Below are 18478 nucleotides of genomic sequence, written 5' to 3' on the forward strand. Positions count from 1 at the left end.
TTGTGACAACAGAATTGGAGGTATCTATGTGCCCTAACCTTGAACAACTAGCAAGTGTTTGGGGCAATGATAACTTTGCTTTGGATAAAATTTTTCTATCCTCAGTTCTGGAAGAGGTATTCATATCTGCCCCACAGAAAATATTTAGAAAGCAAATCAGTATATTAGCTACAACAATTGTCATTAAACATGGAAATATCACATTCTATATGAACAGAATCACAGAATGGTTGAGGTTGGAAAGGACCTCTGGAGGTCACTTTGTCCAACCTCCCTGCTCAAGCAGGGCTATACAGAACTGGTAGCCCACGATAAGATCCAGATGGCTTTTGAATATCTCCAAGGATGGAGACTCCACAAAGCCTCTGGGCAACTTGTGCCACTGCTCAGTCATCCTCAGAGCACAGAAATGTTTCCTGAAGTTTTGATGGATCCTCCTGTTTCAGTTTGTGCCCATTGCCTCTGGTTCTGTCACTGGGCACCACTGAAAAGAGCTGGTTCCATCTTCTTTACATCCTCCCTTCAGGTATTTGTTCACACTGATGAGATCCCCCATGAACGTTCACTTCCCCAGGCTGAACAGTTCCAGCTATCTCAGCCTTTCTTAGCATGAGAGGTGCTCCAGTCTCTGCAGTCTGGCAGTCAAAGATAATCCTTTAGTTCTGCATATAATCTTCTGTCATAAATTCAGATTGTTGAACTATAGGGGGGATCAAACATTAAATGCCAGGCAGCAGCTCAAGAGAGCACAAGAGCATTCTTGTTTGTTGTGGATCTGTTTGGAGTGTATTGAAATTCATTTTGACTAAGGCTTTCTTGTCTTAGAATGAGTCAGACTTATTTATGAGTGGCGAGTATCCAGCATATAAAGATAAGGCAGACTCTCAAGTTATTCTTGACGACTTAGACTGGCATAAACTGAAAGAGGAATTCTGGTCCTTCCCTATATTGTCTCATTCCTGCCCTGTCTTGATCTTTCCTCATGAAAACGTTTGAGAAAGTGATTCATGCAAAAACTGATCCATCAACAAAATTAGGCAGCTGAAGGTACAAAGAGGCAGGAATAAATATAGTTTGTGTCATAGAGTAAACATAGTCTCTATTTGGATCTAATCTGCATAACATAGATCTCAGTATAGATTGACATTGGCAGCAGTAAATACTGAATAAAGTTCTGATAAAAATTTGAGTACCAGATTTTGAATTAATTACAGGCAGCAAACCTACGGTCTTGAGGGTTCACTCTAGCAGGGATTTATATTCAAAATTAACATTTTGTCTTAGTTTGTTCTGTAAGAATGAATGAAATTAGCTCATAGTAATTAATATATTTGGTGAAATAAGCTATAGCTTTAATTTTTATCTTTCTATCACCTAATTTTAGCACTAATATGAGACTCTTGCTTGAATTGTGCTGCATAGATTTTGAATTAGGATCCCTGTGCCCCAGTAGCTATTCCCTCTGATGGAAATGGTAGTGCAGGTTTTAGTTCTGTCACAAACATTTGACTCTCAGATTTTAATAACATCTAGGCTAAACATTTCCATAATTCAAAGTAAGTCTATTTCTAGAAAGAATTCAGAATTTACTATTTTCATGATAGTTAATTACAGAAATTAACTGTTGCTTTAAGCAGAAGGCAAAAACATTTCCAAGGGCTTTCTCCATTGAGAAAAGAATGAACAAGGTCACAGGTGGTGATAATTCTGCTCCAGCAGCTCATGGGCTCTGCATAAAATGAGAAATATTTCTGATGGTTCCTCTTCTTCATACAGGATAATGTTGCAGTCAGATTTCCGCCTCAGCCCCCACCCCCAGTATATGAAGGAGGTCCTTACGACAGCTGAGAGAGAAGAGAAGCAGTGTGATGATGGGCTAATTCACCTTTCAGTGAGGTTTGTAGTCTTACAATCTTGTAAATAATTGGGATCTTTTGCTTTCAGTCATTGCCATGACACAGATTTGTGTGATATTTTTATGTTGAAATTGCTGGAGCTGCCGTAGATCATTCCTCATCTGTATTCTTATTACAGTTTCTGAGCACATATGAAAGGTGATCTCTGAGGTATGATACATGCTGGTTGAGGTGGACAGAAAACAATTCCAGTTTCTTTGACTGTTGACTCCCTCATCAGCAGAAAAGATAAATGTCTGTAGAAGATGGAAGCTGACCAGACCCATGTCTTTCAAGAAGTATAATGGTACTTGGAAAATTTTTAATTGCTTTAGTTTTTCAGACGTTAGACGACAAAATACAATGCAGTGAGAAACTGATAGTACAAACAGATTGACATTCAGGAAAGTCTTTTTCTTTTCTATGAGGTCTTCTTTACTGTAACTTGATTAAATGTAGACATTCATGGTTTTTAAATGGTCTTGTATAGAAAATGAGAGAACAGCTTTACAGCTAATATCTGAGATACTGTCTGATAGGTTTGTATGTCTTATGATTTCAATTATGACATACAAATAGCAGTATCACTTTCCACCATGTTTACATATTCCCTTTGTCTGACCAATTACTACTAGGTTTGTTCCAAACTCTTCTAGTTTGGATTACCCTTCTGATGGGTTATCTTCCTATTTTTGAAATTTTTTATTTACTTCCTCTGGTTCAAAGATACTGCTAGCAATATTTCTATTGGTAGAACTGTTTTTGTTATCAGTGGGATACGCAGTGGGAGGAAAAGCAAGAACAACAAATGTAGTGGTGTCATCCAGTGACCACTTGGAAATTTCTTTACCAAAATGGTGAATCTGCCCTTGGTACAGTAGCACTGCTGGTTCTGAATCTTCAAGATAGGTGTATGTTCTGCTGTACTTCTATGAGCATTGTGAACAGGACAAGTGTAAAATTGACCATTTGCTTGGGTGCATGCAGGACAAACGTCCATAAATTTATACATAAAAATTCTGACTTGCTCTCTCCTTTCATGGTGCTGGGTAAAACCCAGAAGAAAAGGCATCTGTCCCACCCAAAATTTTAATTGATGTGTACAGTCGTCTAAACATTTTAAAAATCTTGTCCCATTTATTTACTTTGAACTCTTTTTAAAGGTAAAATAAACCAAAAAGGCTATTCAGGTGCACCAAAGATCCATGGAAAGAAGGAGGAGGGAGGGTTGCAAAAAATACATGCATAACTTAAAAAACGATCTCAAACACTAAATATGCCATCTTTTCAGGGTAAGCAGCCCAGGCATGCTATTATCAGTGCTGGACTGATAACTCTGGAATAAAGGGGTAAAACGAAGGCAAAGAGAGGTTAGGAAAAACAAAACAGGATAGTTTAAAAAATAAAATTAATATCTTTGAATCTTTGGGACTAGTGACATATTCAATGTAACAATATACACTGTAAATAACTTTTTTGTAATTTAACTTTTTCGTAATTTAACTTTGCCAGTGCATACCACAAGGATATGATTTAAATTATGCTTATTCTATAGACTCAAGATTTTTATCCAGATTAAAATAAATCCCAAATCCTGTTTATCCAGTTCATGCATAATGATATGAAACTCTTTTTAGCAAAATACATTATGCAATGAAACATAATCAAAAAAGATGCAGAAATGAAGGAGGAAAGAACAAATAAACAATGTTTTCAGCATGTTTCACCTGTAGCTCTTTAAAGGTAGTTCTAAGTTCAGCCATTTTAAATGAGCACAAAGTATTACCTTCTGGTTTTCAATATAAAGAGGAGTAGGATTTTGTTTAGGAAATAAAGTTTATTTAGTCTTAGTGCAGCATTATTTCTCAGGTTAAAAGTTGGGGTTGTGGTTTTTTGCTTTTCTTGAATTCTTAAGCATATTAGTGATAGTAATTAAAAGCATCTTTTGAAACATACTGTCTAATATTTTATATATATATATAAAAGTGTTGTGTGCATACATTGTGCATATATATATATAAAATGTAAATTATTCATGCATTTCATATTTCAAAGGAGAAAGAGGACTGAGTTTTTGAATTTCATTCATTTTTCAGTTATGAACTGAAAAAGATCAAATTCTGCCTTCAGATATTTGCAAAAAACTCCCAGTAAATATTGACAGGAGTCAAACACTTTTGTCTGAGGACAGTATTAACCCTTTGGTATGTAAATGCAAATATTTCATGCAAAATTAATACCACATGCAAGTTCATCTCATACAGACATGGCTTACAGCCAATAAAACTTTGTTGGTGCTTGTGCTAACATGCATATAGTTTGATCTAAGCATTCACGCAAAGGAAAATGCAGAATGATCGGCATGGCAACTTTGTCAGAGTGACATTCCTACAGAGCAGCTATCTAATGCAAACCAATATGCACATGACCTTTTTTGGGCAGAGAAGCATGATTTGAGTTGTGGGGTAAAACAGTGATTAATAAACATAGTTAGATTGACATTTCTTAATGTCTAATTTTCGTAACCATTTTGCCCCACATCTGATCCTACTTGGATTATTTCCCTTTGCTATCTACCCCTTCATCATGCAAAAAGTAACAAGTAAAATTAGAAAGCATTGAACAAGCTCTAAATCCGACAAAAAACATGGATATTCTCCACACTTTATACTGGAATTAAATTTGATATAAATACCTCCTGCTCTTACCAGTGGGTGGTGTTATTCCATGTATTTAGGTATGAAGCAGACAGGAAAGAGATAAATCTTTCATAAGTACAATATAAATCACACAATTCTTATATTATCCTTGCACTAAGTGTAATATATTCAAAGGCATTTTTAAGAAAATTGACTGCCATAAAACTTGAGGGATAGAATTGTGAACAGAAAAAGAAATAAAATATAATAAACCAAGATACTAAACTTGAGGTTTTTTCGCATTTTATTAAAAACAAAACTTTCGTACTGCCTCACAGTCATATTGCAGAATATGGGCTATTTCATCCATTCACATTAATGACAAATCTAAGACTAATTCCAGTACACCAATGCCTGCATTATGCAAAGTTTAACCTGATGACATCCAGTCCTGGTTACTATTTCATGTGAAACAGGTGTTCTTGGTACATCCATTACTGGTAATGAATTAGTTAAAGTGTACATGTTTTTGTAATATCTTCAGAAATAATTCAACGAGATACTGTAGGCTTAGGCTGCACCCACCTGCAGCTTAAGGGCCTGATTCTGCAAAGTGCTGAGTACCCCACAATCCCATTGCCATCAGAGGGAATTAGGGACATTTAGTGACATGCAGAATGAAGCAATTGATGCTGCCTTCCACTGCAGTAATTCCCAACGGAAGTTTATATATGTATCCTTATCCTGCACTGGGCATGTTATTCCTCTGGAGGGGGCACTCGTGGAAGTGGGAGGTGAAGTCCAATATATTTAATTTGCTGTCTTACTTTTAAGATCTGCTTTACTTAATGGTAACCATAAATTCAAGCTGTCAGTGATTCAGTTTCGTAAAAGCACTTAATCAAGACCATATGCTTACTGCATGAAAGTGTAGCACTCGAACAGTCAGTGACAAATGCATGCATGGAAGCTGTTTGAATTTCTGTCAAAATTTTGGAGGTTAATTTCTAGTTAAATTGTTACAAAAATGTATAGATTTTCTTGTTCTTTTCAACTTTATGGAGAGCTCTCCAAAGTCTCTAATCTATAATTCAGAACATGTCTGAAAAGCATCCCTCTAGAGACACAGATTAACAGATTCTTAAGTTGCACAATGCTCTATGTCTTCAAACCTATGTTAGCTTTTCAGAAAAAAATATGCTGCCTCCAGAAAACAAGCCAGAAATATATTAGCTTACTTTTGCTCATTAGGAGATTTTTATTTCCCTTTAGCTGGCCACATAGTATATTTTTATATAAGGAGTGCTTACTTGCTTTTTATCAAAAACAGAAAAGTGTTGTGCCTTGCCATTTCCTAGGAATGAGATTCTGTGGATTGCTAAATGGTTAGTAGTACTGCGTTGACTTTCAGTGCAGAATTATGTGGTTGTGAATGCAAGTGAACTACTGTTCTGATTGTCGTATGATTAGAATATTTCATTCTGAAAAGAGCAGCTAATCCACCTGCCTGCTCCTCTCTTCCACCCAATATACCTGTTCTAGATTACACGATAGGCTTTTGAAAAATAATCAATCTCCGCAGGGTTTATAGAAGAGTAACTCTATAGATACCAACAAAGGTGCTCTTTGATACTTGAAGTGGAAAATCAGGCCAAAGAACAAAAAGTTTTTGGAACATCTATGTATGAAATAAGAAACCTATGTATTTTTTTCTTATGCTGCAGTTCTCATTCTTTCCTATGTGAAAGTTCAGTTTTCTGATATAGCTTGTAAATAACTAGGCAGATAAATGTTTGGGTCCTGAACTTGTAATGGCTTGTTTTTCAATAATTGCTCTGTATCCACCTTCTTAAGCTTGTACTTTTACATCTCATAACGAAAATTTACAATCTCTTTCTATATTCTTGTGCATTAATCTATTCTTCAACATTTGTGCCTAAAAAACAGAACAACATACCATGTTCATGTCAATGCCATTGGTGTATGTCCACGCATGCTGGAAGTATTCCTCAAGTCGCTGCCGCAGAGGGTTGGGGATTTGATGAAAGCGTATGAACTCCTTTACTCGCAGCATCTGCATGTGATACCGTGCAGTTCCCGAGTAGAGTCTTTGGATTATTGCAGATACGTTTCCAAAAATGCTAGCGTACATTAATGCTGGATTAAATAGAAACAAAGTCGTATCATTGGGTTTTGCACATTGTGCAACTGGTTTTATAATATACTTTGTATGTAAAACAGCTCAAGATGAAACTAATAACATTTTCAGAGATGTGGAATTTATATACCTGAAATTTTGCTGATTTGATTGTATCAGTACCAACTCAGTTAGCAGATGAGGCTTGAATAGTAAATTATTAATATTAAATTGTAATCAAGTTGGTAATTATTATCTTTGGAGATTTGTAGACCTGAATTTATTGTAAGTTAGGTTCATCTAATTTTACAGGCTTTGGTAGAACTAAGAACTAGGAACTAAGGTTAAGTGCAAGTTAGAAACAAAGGGCAGAGTTAAAAAGGTACATACACATTTACAGGTTCAGAGTTTAAATCAACAAATAAAATATAATTGTGATTATCCAAAAATGATGGGCTATACTTTCCTAAATCCACTTAAAACTGAGCTTCCTAACCTAAACAGGATTTGCTTATAGACACAGATACACATCACAAAACTTCTGCCAGTTTGGATAACAGATTTTGAGTAGCCAAGCAAGTTCACTACTTCCTGACACTGCATGAGTTACAACATATTTTTGTATATGACATTGCTTCCCCTGGGATTTGCCCTTCCAGCTCCATCCTTATAAACTTATTTGCTTAGACTACTAAGTCATTTTCACAAATAAGAATTAAAAAATGAATAAGATAAAACTACTTACAGCCAATCAACATGACACAGATGGAAAAGATTTTCTCTGAGTTGGTGTTTGGAGACACATTTCCAAATCCTACACTTGTCAGACTGCTGAAGGTAAAATAAAGTGCTGTAACATATTTGTCCTTAATGGATGGTCCAGAGCTTGCATCACTCTTGTTGTAATGCTTTCCTAATTGCTCTCCTAAAGAATCCAACCAGCCGATTTTCTGAGCCAAGTAAGGTCTTTCTACATTTCCAATGGCATACCAAATGCAAGCAAGCCAGTGTGCAATTAGTGCAAATATGCACATAAGGAGCATCAGAACTGCAGCACCGTATTCTGAATATCTGTCCAGTTTCCGTGCCACCCTCACCAAACGCAGCAGTCTAGCTGTCTTCAGAAGACCTATTAAAGTTGTTGTCTGTAAAAATAAGATGGAAATTGATTTTCTCTGTTAGCAAACATACTTTAATGAACAGAGAGCATGAAATGCAAATTCCATTATTTTTGGGATTCAACAATACCAGTAGATTAACCCATTTCAATGTAATCTTAGTTTCCTTTTCTTTAAACTATCAGTTTTGTTATAAAACCAGTAAAGAAAACAATAAGAAATGCATAATTTAAATTAAGATATATAGAATTTGACATTATCTGCTGAATACTCTTGCATTCTGAATACTCTTCATCTGGACTTTTCTATCCACCCTGATGGACTTAAATGAGCCATTAGATTTGTGATGTTTTGGCATGATAAATTCTGTATAGTATCAGAACTACTCGTAATTATATGACTAGCCTTGTAGGTAAAAAGTTTTTATGATGTTTGAATAAAGTTTGTACTTATATTTGATCCTAACTTATAGATTTCTTCAATGCTCTGGCACACATGATCTAGAAGAAAGAAGGAACAGGGCAGAAATGTCCCCAAGGGTAAGTATCTTATTCTGCAGATGTTGTTCTTGTTTGTAATGGTCAGAACACTCTACACACGTAAAAGAAGATGAACAACTGTGAATAGAAAATCATGGAAAACTTACTGTTGCCAGACTCCAGATTAATCTTTTTGCATTTTTCATCCTGAACCTTGCAGGTGTACTGGTAGAAGCCACTAATAACAGTACTACATCATTAAAAAATATATGGGTCAGTTATAAGCCAGGAATATATTCAAAGCTTTTTAGTGTATTCCTGGACTATGATTTATTGTAGTCTCTTTGAGACTGATTTTTTTAAGGGAATCTAAAGTTTATTAATGTAAATGTACAATTTTCAATCAGTAAATTGTTTTCATAGTTGTTAATTCCTTGTAAAAGAGAATGATGACTGTAACAAATAATAACTACTTGATTTCAAAAAGAACTCAGCTACCTTTTCCCCTCCATTAAGTCTGAACATATATTAGAATATTCAGTAAATGTTAAGACTGTATAAGTTTTCAACAAATTTTTTTCTTCCTTTTTTAAACATGCGTATATATTACATGGCACCTAACTGGAAAAGTTTTCCAAACCTTACAAACCACTCTGATGGTAGTATGTGTCATATGAAAGCTTGTTGAAACAAGTGTTATTCTAGTTATTATGTTTTATTAAATCCTTGCATTTACCATGTTTCTGAGTAAAATCCCAAAGCCCTTGGAATGAAAAAAGAGGCTTTCTTGCCTGCACTTGTCAGTGGACATCTCAATATATTGTTCATGTGTCCTGAGTAAATGAGCAAGATGATACTGTAGGGTGACACTGGGTTACTCTCCTTGGTTCAACGTAACATCACAGAGAGTATTTCCAGGGTGAATGTCTCATTGCCACATAAAGAAACCTGTTTTATTGATTGTGACTTCAGCAGTCTGGAAGAGCTTCAGCATGTGAATATTGCCATTAGGTACATTTTTTTTTGTAAGGTACGTCAGGCTGAAATATTTATGGTCCTTTATGGAAAAGAGTTATCTTAAGAAAAGCTAATATTTGTTCTAGTGGGGTGTTGGAACCATTCTATTACAGGTGCAGGTAGATCTCTACACCATGCAAGAGGCAGTGCATTCTTACAAATATCTCCTAAATAGATCAGAAGATAGATTGTGAATCCGAAATATGACAACAATGTTCCATCCCATTCTTAGTATATGATTTGCTAATATTATGCGTCCTCAGTGTCAATCCTCTGCTTAGATAATGCACCAGTGTGAGCTCTGGAGTATGCTGGAGGTGTATAATGCAAGCAAACTCCATCGCTTCAGGGTGAAATCAGCATGAGTGAGACTAGATGTGCTGTAAAGCGTCAAGAAACTCATTCTGAGTTTGAAGTTTCTTTAACACAGTGGAAAAGCTTTGGCACTAAAGCACAGCTAGCAGCAGAGGTAGAAAGCATGATCCATAGGTTTTGGAGTGCCTTTACATGCTGTCCACTTCTCAGTGTAGAGTTAGCCTTCACACAGTAACAGTCCACCTCCCACGTGTCTCTTGGACAGGGACAGGAGTACTTGGTGTCAGAACCATGCCTCATGCAATGCAGTTTCCTTGGTGTGCTGGAGTACTTTGCTCAGCATGACACCCACGGAGGCGGAGATCCTACCCTGTCAGTTAACCACCTCACCCCATCCAGGATCCTTTCCCCACCCTATAGCATATTCTTTGCAAACAGTATGCAATTTATGAAAGACACTTAACTGTTTGCCTAGACAGGAATTCATTAGGGCCATTGCACATATTTAAGTACTTTCCAAATCTGAAATACCTACAAGACATTGAAGAAGGGTTTTTTTAATATGTAAGATTTATTAAAAAGATAAAAGTCTTGAGGTAATATCTATTTTAAATAGATTCTGCCAAAACAGACATTCTGTTTTCTCCAATTTACTTTTTCTTTACAAATAAACAAAATTAAAGGGAAAAGTAAAAAAAGATCAGCTTAGATTTCTCTGCTGCACTATATATTCCATATATTCCATATATTCCATTGCATATATTCCAATCTGGCAATCTAACATTTTGTTAACCAGCATAGTCAACATAATTTTGATATTTATGCCTTGCTTGGTTATTGTGCAATTTGGCCTTTCAAAATGCTTTTTGATTTTTTTATAGCTATAGTACAGGAGGGAGGCATGGATTAAAAGTATATCGAGTTTTTTCTGGTTTGACTATAGTACTAGCACCAAAAATAAATAATACATCATGCCTGCAATGGTTCCTTCATTCCTACATAGTTTTCTCCATGAGTTAAGTAGCTGCATGAAGACATCTTTAGTTGTTTTGAAATTACTATTCCATTCTGCTAAAAAGAAGCTCAAGTTTGTTAAATATTTTCTCTCCAGGGGTAAAAAAAAAAAGACCTTCTAAAAACGGGAGTTTATGGATACTATGTTTTCTATGTATAGGTCACTGAATGTATTTTACAAAATCCTTTTATGTTGCAAGGGAGTATCCTTAACTCTTTTTAAGTCTTCTTTTTTAACATGAGATTAGTTTATACCCTGAATTTCTCAAGCCCTGATGCTGAAATGACCACAGCAGGGGGCTATTTTGATGAACAGCAAATGATTACAGCATGATTTGAAATAGGAGTGCGTCAGTTTATCTGATTGCAGAGGCTATAATTCAGGTGTTATTATCGTATCAGACTGGGAGAGGGAGCTGGTATCACCTAATTTATTATCTGCATAAATAGTATTCTGCCTGTGCAAAAAGCTACTTATGACTCATGACTTTCTCACTGATGGCCAAATTCTTAGGTTTCCTCTAGATTTTTGTGGGGTTTTTTCTTTCTTCATAACATCCATTATCATTAATGTATGAATATATAATTTCATCTCTTGTCTCTTTTTTTTTAACCAAATAACCCAATGAAGTAGCTCAAGCTGTGTTTTCCAATGTGCATTAATGTGCACTCACACCGTATTTCATCTGCTGGGGAACTTCGCAGTTTTCTGGTACTGTAAAGTCCTCAGTTTCCTGTCACCTAAATATTTTGTTAAAACCACCGTCAGTTTTCTACCTTTTTTGCAGCCTGGAAATAAGTCTATTAAATATAAGTACTATAGCATCAAGCATAATTAACTCTTTTCTCTCTCTTGGAAAAATCTCTAATATATGCCAGGATTTGGCCTTTCAGTCTATGCTCCATTACCTTAATAGCTTCTTCTGAGCACTGTGTCATTGTTGAAGATCTTTATGCTGTATGCATCATGATACTGAAAATGTTAGTACAAACAGCAGTTAAACAAAAATATTTAAACTAATGAAAACTTCTTATTTATAGCAGTGAACTGGAACTTCAACTGCTGTTGTTAAAGGACTGCCGAAATAGTCTGCAAATAACTGCCTACTCAAGCAGTGCAGGGGTTCCTCTTTGCTTCATCTTGAAAAACAATCAAGGGAAGAAACGTTGATACTCAATACTTCTCTGATATTAGCCAGCCACCCAAATAATTTCCAGCAACTCCATCCTAATGCTGCATCATCCTGGACTGTACTCAGTCCATAGAGCTGCTAACGCAAAGGCAGGCTGCCTGTATGATCAGCTGTGCAGTCTTCAGTGTGAAAGACTTGAAATTAAGTGGAATACGTTTTCCAAGTAAATTGCTAAACTGAGCTGACTGTGAGATTCAATCTCCAATTTTAGCAATGTGGGATTCTTCTTTCCAGTTTGCTTTAGAGGTATACTGTGCAATGGAGTGAAGTGAAGACAACAAAACTAAGAGAAGAATGAATGAATACTTTGATCTTTCTTTTTTTATTTTCTAAGGCAAAATTTTTCCTGTCGATAGGCTTTTTAATTATGTTCTGTAAAATAGCTCTGATCACTATTATTTGTACAAACAGCAATATCAAGAGCCTTCATGCTTTTCTGTATATTTCAGCTGAGTGTTCTCTCTGGTCTCAATGTAATAAAACTATAAATATGAAAATTTTCTTGCTGAAGCTATTGCCATTGCTTGTTCATATGTTTTATTGCAGTTGGTTCTAGATGAAAGGGAAGAAACTCTGGTTATCTATATATCCATCTGATTTTTGCCTACAATGTACCTGTCTTTGAAGTGAAAAGATGAGCAACACGTTAAAACCCACTTTATTTTAAATGGCTATATCTAAAAATATCTAGTAATCTTAGGCAGTGCTCCACTTGTACATGAATATCATCTATGTGTGTGCTTTGAGGAGCTGTGCCAGTGAAACTCTTATTTGTTTAACATGCAACCCAGATCTGCAGTTGAGCAGAATGATTCAAAATAAACTACCAAAAGAATAGAAAGTAACAAGTCCATCTACCCATTATTTTTATCTTTGCAAGTACCAGGGATGCCACTTAACATCAACAGTACACTAAAAAAAAAAAAAAAGAAAAAAAGAAAAAAAAAGAAAAAAGAAAAAAAAAGAGAATGCTTTACTACCAGCCATATTGTTTTGTGTTGAGTCTGCTTAAACAGAAAAAAGATAATTTAAAATTATATCAGTTCCCTATGTTATGGAAAGTTAACTGTATTACTCTGTTGCTTTCCAGTGGTTGACAAAGTATGGCTCAAATGGCTCAAATAAAAGCATTCAGATAGTGCTGTATGTGGTATTTGTATCATCATCTCCTGCTCTTTCTAGACTCAGTTTGATATCAAGGTGTTTTAAAGATGTGTGAGCACTCATGGAACTCTCTTTGGAACTTATGTTTAATAAAAAGACTGTTCAATACGATTGTTTGTTGGTGATCTTATTTAAAGAATATCTAGATAACAAAAAAGGGCTATTTCATTAAAAAGATAACGTTTATGACCGAAAAAAATCTATTAAACAAAAAAGGTTACATTCTAATAGTTTTACATTTGCTGCCTCTTAATAAGCTATCAGATAGGAGTCATTGGAGAAATACTATATTTAGCAATGTAGGAAGCAAAATTGCAGTAACAACATAGAAAACGTGATTGACATTCAATATCATGAATGAGAGAGAGAATTCATGATGAATGGTCATAAACTGTATAGTTTCATTTCTGCTTAGATGAATGTCCTTGTTTTTCCAGATAGTGAAACTTTAAAATCACTAGGTTTTGAATAAAAAAATGAATATACTTATATATGCTTATACTTATACATGGTCCATGATCCACGGTTTTTGTATTTCTCTGCCTTCCTGCCAGAATGCACTCGTTTGCTACTACTCTGTAACATTATCTTGTGTTAAATTTACCCCTTTACATCACTTTAATACCTGCCACTTTATTCGTAAGGATGTCTGCAACAGGGTAGGTGTGGAAGAATGATGTTCAGGGTCAAATCCAAAGAGCACTCCTTCAATGAACTTTGGAATTGGTCCCTATTGTAAGTCTTGGTGTTCCACACTTCCAATCACTGAACATTTTTTTTGACAGTGATGAGAGCTCAGTGATCAGAAAGGGATGCAGACCATACCTGAAGGGGAATCGTGTGGTCCAAGTTAGAAGTAATACCATTGTCAGAATCTTTGTCTTTCATGTATCTGTGCTAGCCAAACCACGGAAAATAATCTGCAGAAAAACTGAGATCTACCACAGATAATGAATGCAAAAGATGATCAAAGATTCTCATGAATCTCTGAGCTTTTTAGTCATCTTCTGAATAAAAAAAGTTTCTTTTTTTCTCTAACATGTTCCCTCTGTTCTTAACGTTACTTTCTCTCTTCTTATTGTGTTTCCTTGAAATTTATTTCTACTGCATGCTATTACCTACATGTTTCTCTAAATTCCTTATTTACCTTGAGCTCCTGCTCAAATTAGTAGGAATATCACTATTGATTAGGAGTGTTATGATTGATTTCTATGACTGCTGAATTAGATCATATTATTATAATGATTTTTCAGAATCACGGGAGACAGGAAAACATTCTCATTATATAAAATTTAAGAAAATTATTTGAAGAAAAGCATGACCGATATCCTTCGTACTTCTGAAATGTTTAAGATGGAATATGTTCACAAGACTCTCAAGGTGGATCTAAGTATGCGCCAGTTGTTTTTTACTGATCCTTATAGGCATACTTAATTAAGTTCACATGTAATTTGTGAGGATAGCTTGGTATGCTCAGAATTCAGATCAGGCTTTTGGGGTAGACATAAAAATAGTTGCTGTCACAGCAATTACTTTAATAAAAAGGAATTAATTTTAAAATTAAAACATTTTTGCATTCTCTGTATTGTGACATGGAGGCAAACAGTCAGATCAGTAAATTTTCATGCTAGATGTTGCTGATTAATTTGCGGTTTTCACCTTTCTCTTCTCAATTAATGAGATACACATATGGTCAGCAAAACTGTCTGTTTCTTTTATGTCAATATGTGCAGAAAGAGATTTTTTAAAGAAATGTATTTCTGTCCTTTAAAAAATGAATGGATCTTATTTTGCTTAGCTTGCTGGTTTGTTTTTTTTTTTAAACTGCTGTATTCTGTGCATTGCAAAAGCCCCCAATTCTCTACTTGTCAGTTCACTTTTCATCAAAAAAAAGTTATAACTTTAGCCTTTCTTAAATTAAATAAAATTCTTTGGAAGGAGGCAGAACTGGGTCAGGCATCCAGAACATAGTGTATGTTTTATACACCTATGGGCAATTTTTGAATGCATAGATTGAAACACTTTTTTAACCTATTGTACAGATAGGGTAAAGACGTTAGTTATGTCACAAAGGTTAACCCCATATAATCTTTTTATCTTTCTCTTAGTGCATATTACTGATAAAATAGGCAACAGTAAAATATTTTTTTTAACTGGGGCAGTCTACACTACAAATAAATCTGTTTTACACTGACTAAACATCTGATCTAAAGATTTTCAACAAAGAAAATTTACTTTAATGTTTTAATGCCAACACAAAACTTACATGCATCATATCTTTACAAAGCAAGCAGCAAATCAAAGGAGCAGTTCTTAAAAGCATTTGAACAAATCCTTCATTATTTGTAAATACAGTATCAAATATGGTATCACTGAAAAGTACTAGCTGAATCATTCAACTTGTTCTCCTGTCAACAAAAGCTAATATTGTACATTATTCTACTAAGGAAAATTTTACTTTAATTTAACTTTAAAAGATGGGGCAGAACTACTAAAGAGCCTATTACCTGACAAGCAAAATATATATTAGGATATACAGATTATTGTAGTAAAGTCAAAACTTAAGATTTAAGATTTCTTATTTGATTAAGCTTACCTCTTCAGAGCCAGAGCCAAAAATCAGCAGGTCAAAAGGTATTGCAGCAACCATGTCAATTAGGAACCAGCCTTTGAAGTAGTGAATTGCTATTTTTGCTGGGTCACTTACCACTTCTTCATTCTGGTTTACATATGTTGTTCTGAAGTTTATTAGAATGTCAATGATAAACATAATATCCACAATTAAGTCTACAACATTCAGTGGGCTGCAAGAATATCCACACTCTCTCCTCTTCCGTTCCTCACTATCATTCAGAAGGAAGGCAGCAGAGTAAGGGGTGAATATGGCAGTGTATATTACCAGCAACAAAATGAGCCAGTCCCAGACAGCTTTGAAAGGACTATAGTGCAATATAGTAAACTTGTTGATGCGTGGTGTCTGGAGTTTATATTCTGGTAGAACATCAGCCCCTAAGGATAGAACCTAGAATAAGAAATATACCATGTCAATAATCTGCAAAACTATTACCATTGCCTTAAATCCACTACAAAAGAGTCTATAATTCTAGTACAGCTAAAGGTGTGACAGTGAAGGGTACCTCAGAAGTATTGCCTTTTGCTCTGCTTCTGCTTTTGTCAATGCCTAAAGCTTGTTATCACTCCTTTAAAAGTATGGATTTCTTGTCTATTGTTGTTATCTAAGTTGGGTTTCAATTCTATTTGGAAGGGATTACGTTTGTAAACACTGCTTGATTTTCTGGCTCTAGAAGCTGAAATCTTAGCTATGTTGCAAAGAACAAGAATAGTCTGGGCATCTGATAAAATAAATAACCTTTGGTTGCTCCTCCGTCTGACTGAGCTCTGACATGAAGAAACAAAGACTTTAAGGATAAGAAGGTAAATTACATTTTCATCCCTATTCAGTGCTCATCATAGTTAAAGAGACTGTCGGCAATTATGTTAATTATTGCCTTCTGTGCTTCAAGTATTCTCCAAATCCCATGGGACTCAGACCACTACTTCATTTTACACAGACCAATGCACAAACATCAGATGGTAACAACCTTCAGTTAATACCTATTTGGGAAGTGACATATTCGGGAAATCGTATACCTATTTTCCACTAGTTACTTCTACTTATTCCTTATTCCTCTGCTAATTAAAAATGATGCTATTTAGAAAATTAGATCTTTCAAAAGTAATTAAAATGAATTATTATACTGAAATGAAATGATATCTGGAAGGAGAAATACTTTGTCAGCATCACTGTCTGCTTTCATTTGCTTTTTCATTAGCAGTAAGTAATTTGGGATTTGAGATTTCACCTTGTTCAAGATTGAGGAATTTCATGCTCCTCAAACATAATCTCATAAGATTGTAAGGGTCAGAACACTCTTTTCTGTTTAACTATCCAACAGCAAGTGCTGTGTAAACCCTAGAACCTATCCTTTGTAATCTAAGTGAATCTTCAGTGAAGTTCCACTCTGATAGTGTTGTTAGAACACCAGGGTTAGAAATCGTTCTTCTCCTTTGAACTGTGAAGAAAGAAGTGATTGAGCCATCCAAAAGATTATGTGGTACCTTCAATCAGCCATTAAGCACCATGCTGGGGTGATGATAGAAGCTGTTCATCTATTTTTTATATTGTAACTAGGACTCGCAGTTAACTAATGGTGCTAACTACTTTTTCATGCATTGAGCACGCTAGCTGGCAGCAAGGTGAAGCATAGGCATTTCCTAGTTTCATAAGCAGTCTTAATACTTTCCGATTCTCACCTGGTGACTTGACAGGAATGATTTCTTAGTATTTGAGAGCAGTGTGAATGTATGTGGCAAGGGAACTGCTATTTATAAAATGTATATTAGTGTTCTCCTGCTGGATTTTCAGACAATGAAGGAAATGGGTTAGACAAGAACAATAAAGCTTACTTCACGTTTCTTGCAGTTGCTTGAAAATTCCAGCCAGTGTGCTTCATTTCAGAGCAACACATAATGTAAATTGGAATTATTCCCCTGAAATCTGGATCCTATTCTCATTTTAGTTACATTTATTCCTAGGTTGGTTTAGACTGAGTTAGGTGAAACTGAAGAGTAAAAAACAAAAAAAAATGCCAATTGAGCAAAACGAGGGAACAGCGGTAAACATGCTAGTTTCTTAGACACACACAACAGGAGAGGCTGACTGATGCTTGTGAGTTTCATATTCAGAATGTGATACAGAATTTTACATTTCTGTGTTGCTTCCTCCCATGCAACGGGAATTGAAAACCAGTATTTATTATGTAATTAATTTTGATTGCTGGGTCAAGAGAAAGAAGATGGGATATTGTTTCTCAAATAAAAAAAAAGTCACAGCTGTACATACATAAAAAAGAGAAACGACAGTATTGGGGTTTGTGTTGGTAGTTTCAATAGAGACTGATCGAATATGAGGAGAATTTATGCTTTTGCTGTTGTGTGACATCCTTGCAAGGCTGAGGTACTACTGTTGGCCCATCTTAGCCATCTTGGCTAAATGGAAGTCTTCAGTGTACTTAGTAATCCACTCAAAGGACCCTTACTATTTCCACTTGCTTAAAATAGGTGTTGACAAATTCATTATTAGTGAAAAGACATTTTATTAGCTTATCTCTTCTGTAAAACAGGTGACTTAGGGAATGAAATGTTTTTAAGAGTAAGGAGCAGCACTAGGACAAGACTGAAGTATTGCAGTGTTAAAAAGTCTCTGATCCGAGGGACATGACATGAGAAGAAAGACAAGCTTCTTTGCATCTTACTGAAGAGAAGACTACAATGATAAGTAGCAAAAGTCATACTAGCTGCAACAGGCTTTCTCTAAAAAAATATTAGGGGTATTCAATCTTGATGAAATACCATCTCACACTGGTTTTGCTGGTGAAAGCAGGAACATATTTATAACTGGTATGGTTTACAAGCAGTATTGGATGATAAGATTTATTCTATTTACA

General features: G+C 35.2%; 1 protein-coding gene across 1 annotated transcript in view; it reads right to left on the reverse strand.

Moving 5' to 3' along the window:
* Positions 1 to 15993, reverse strand: part of KCNH7 (potassium voltage-gated channel, subfamily H (eag-related), member 7) — a gene marked incomplete at its 5' end in the record, with an annotated part of 48283 nt that extends 32290 nt beyond the window's left edge. The window contains 3 exons of the mRNA XM_010142849.1: positions 6492 to 6691; positions 7417 to 7816; positions 15568 to 15993. Of these exons, the coding sequence (XP_010141151.1) occupies positions 6492 to 6691; positions 7417 to 7816; positions 15568 to 15993 (1026 nt within the window). The remainder of the gene's footprint in view (positions 1 to 6491; positions 6692 to 7416; positions 7817 to 15567) is intronic.
* Between the last annotated feature and the right edge of the window lie 2485 nt (positions 15994 to 18478).

Source organism: Buceros rhinoceros, unplaced genomic scaffold, assembly GCF_000710305.1.
Source record: "Buceros rhinoceros silvestris isolate BGI_N320 unplaced genomic scaffold, ASM71030v1 scaffold17409, whole genome shotgun sequence".
Lineage (NCBI taxonomy): Eukaryota > Metazoa > Chordata > Aves > Bucerotiformes > Bucerotidae > Buceros > Buceros rhinoceros.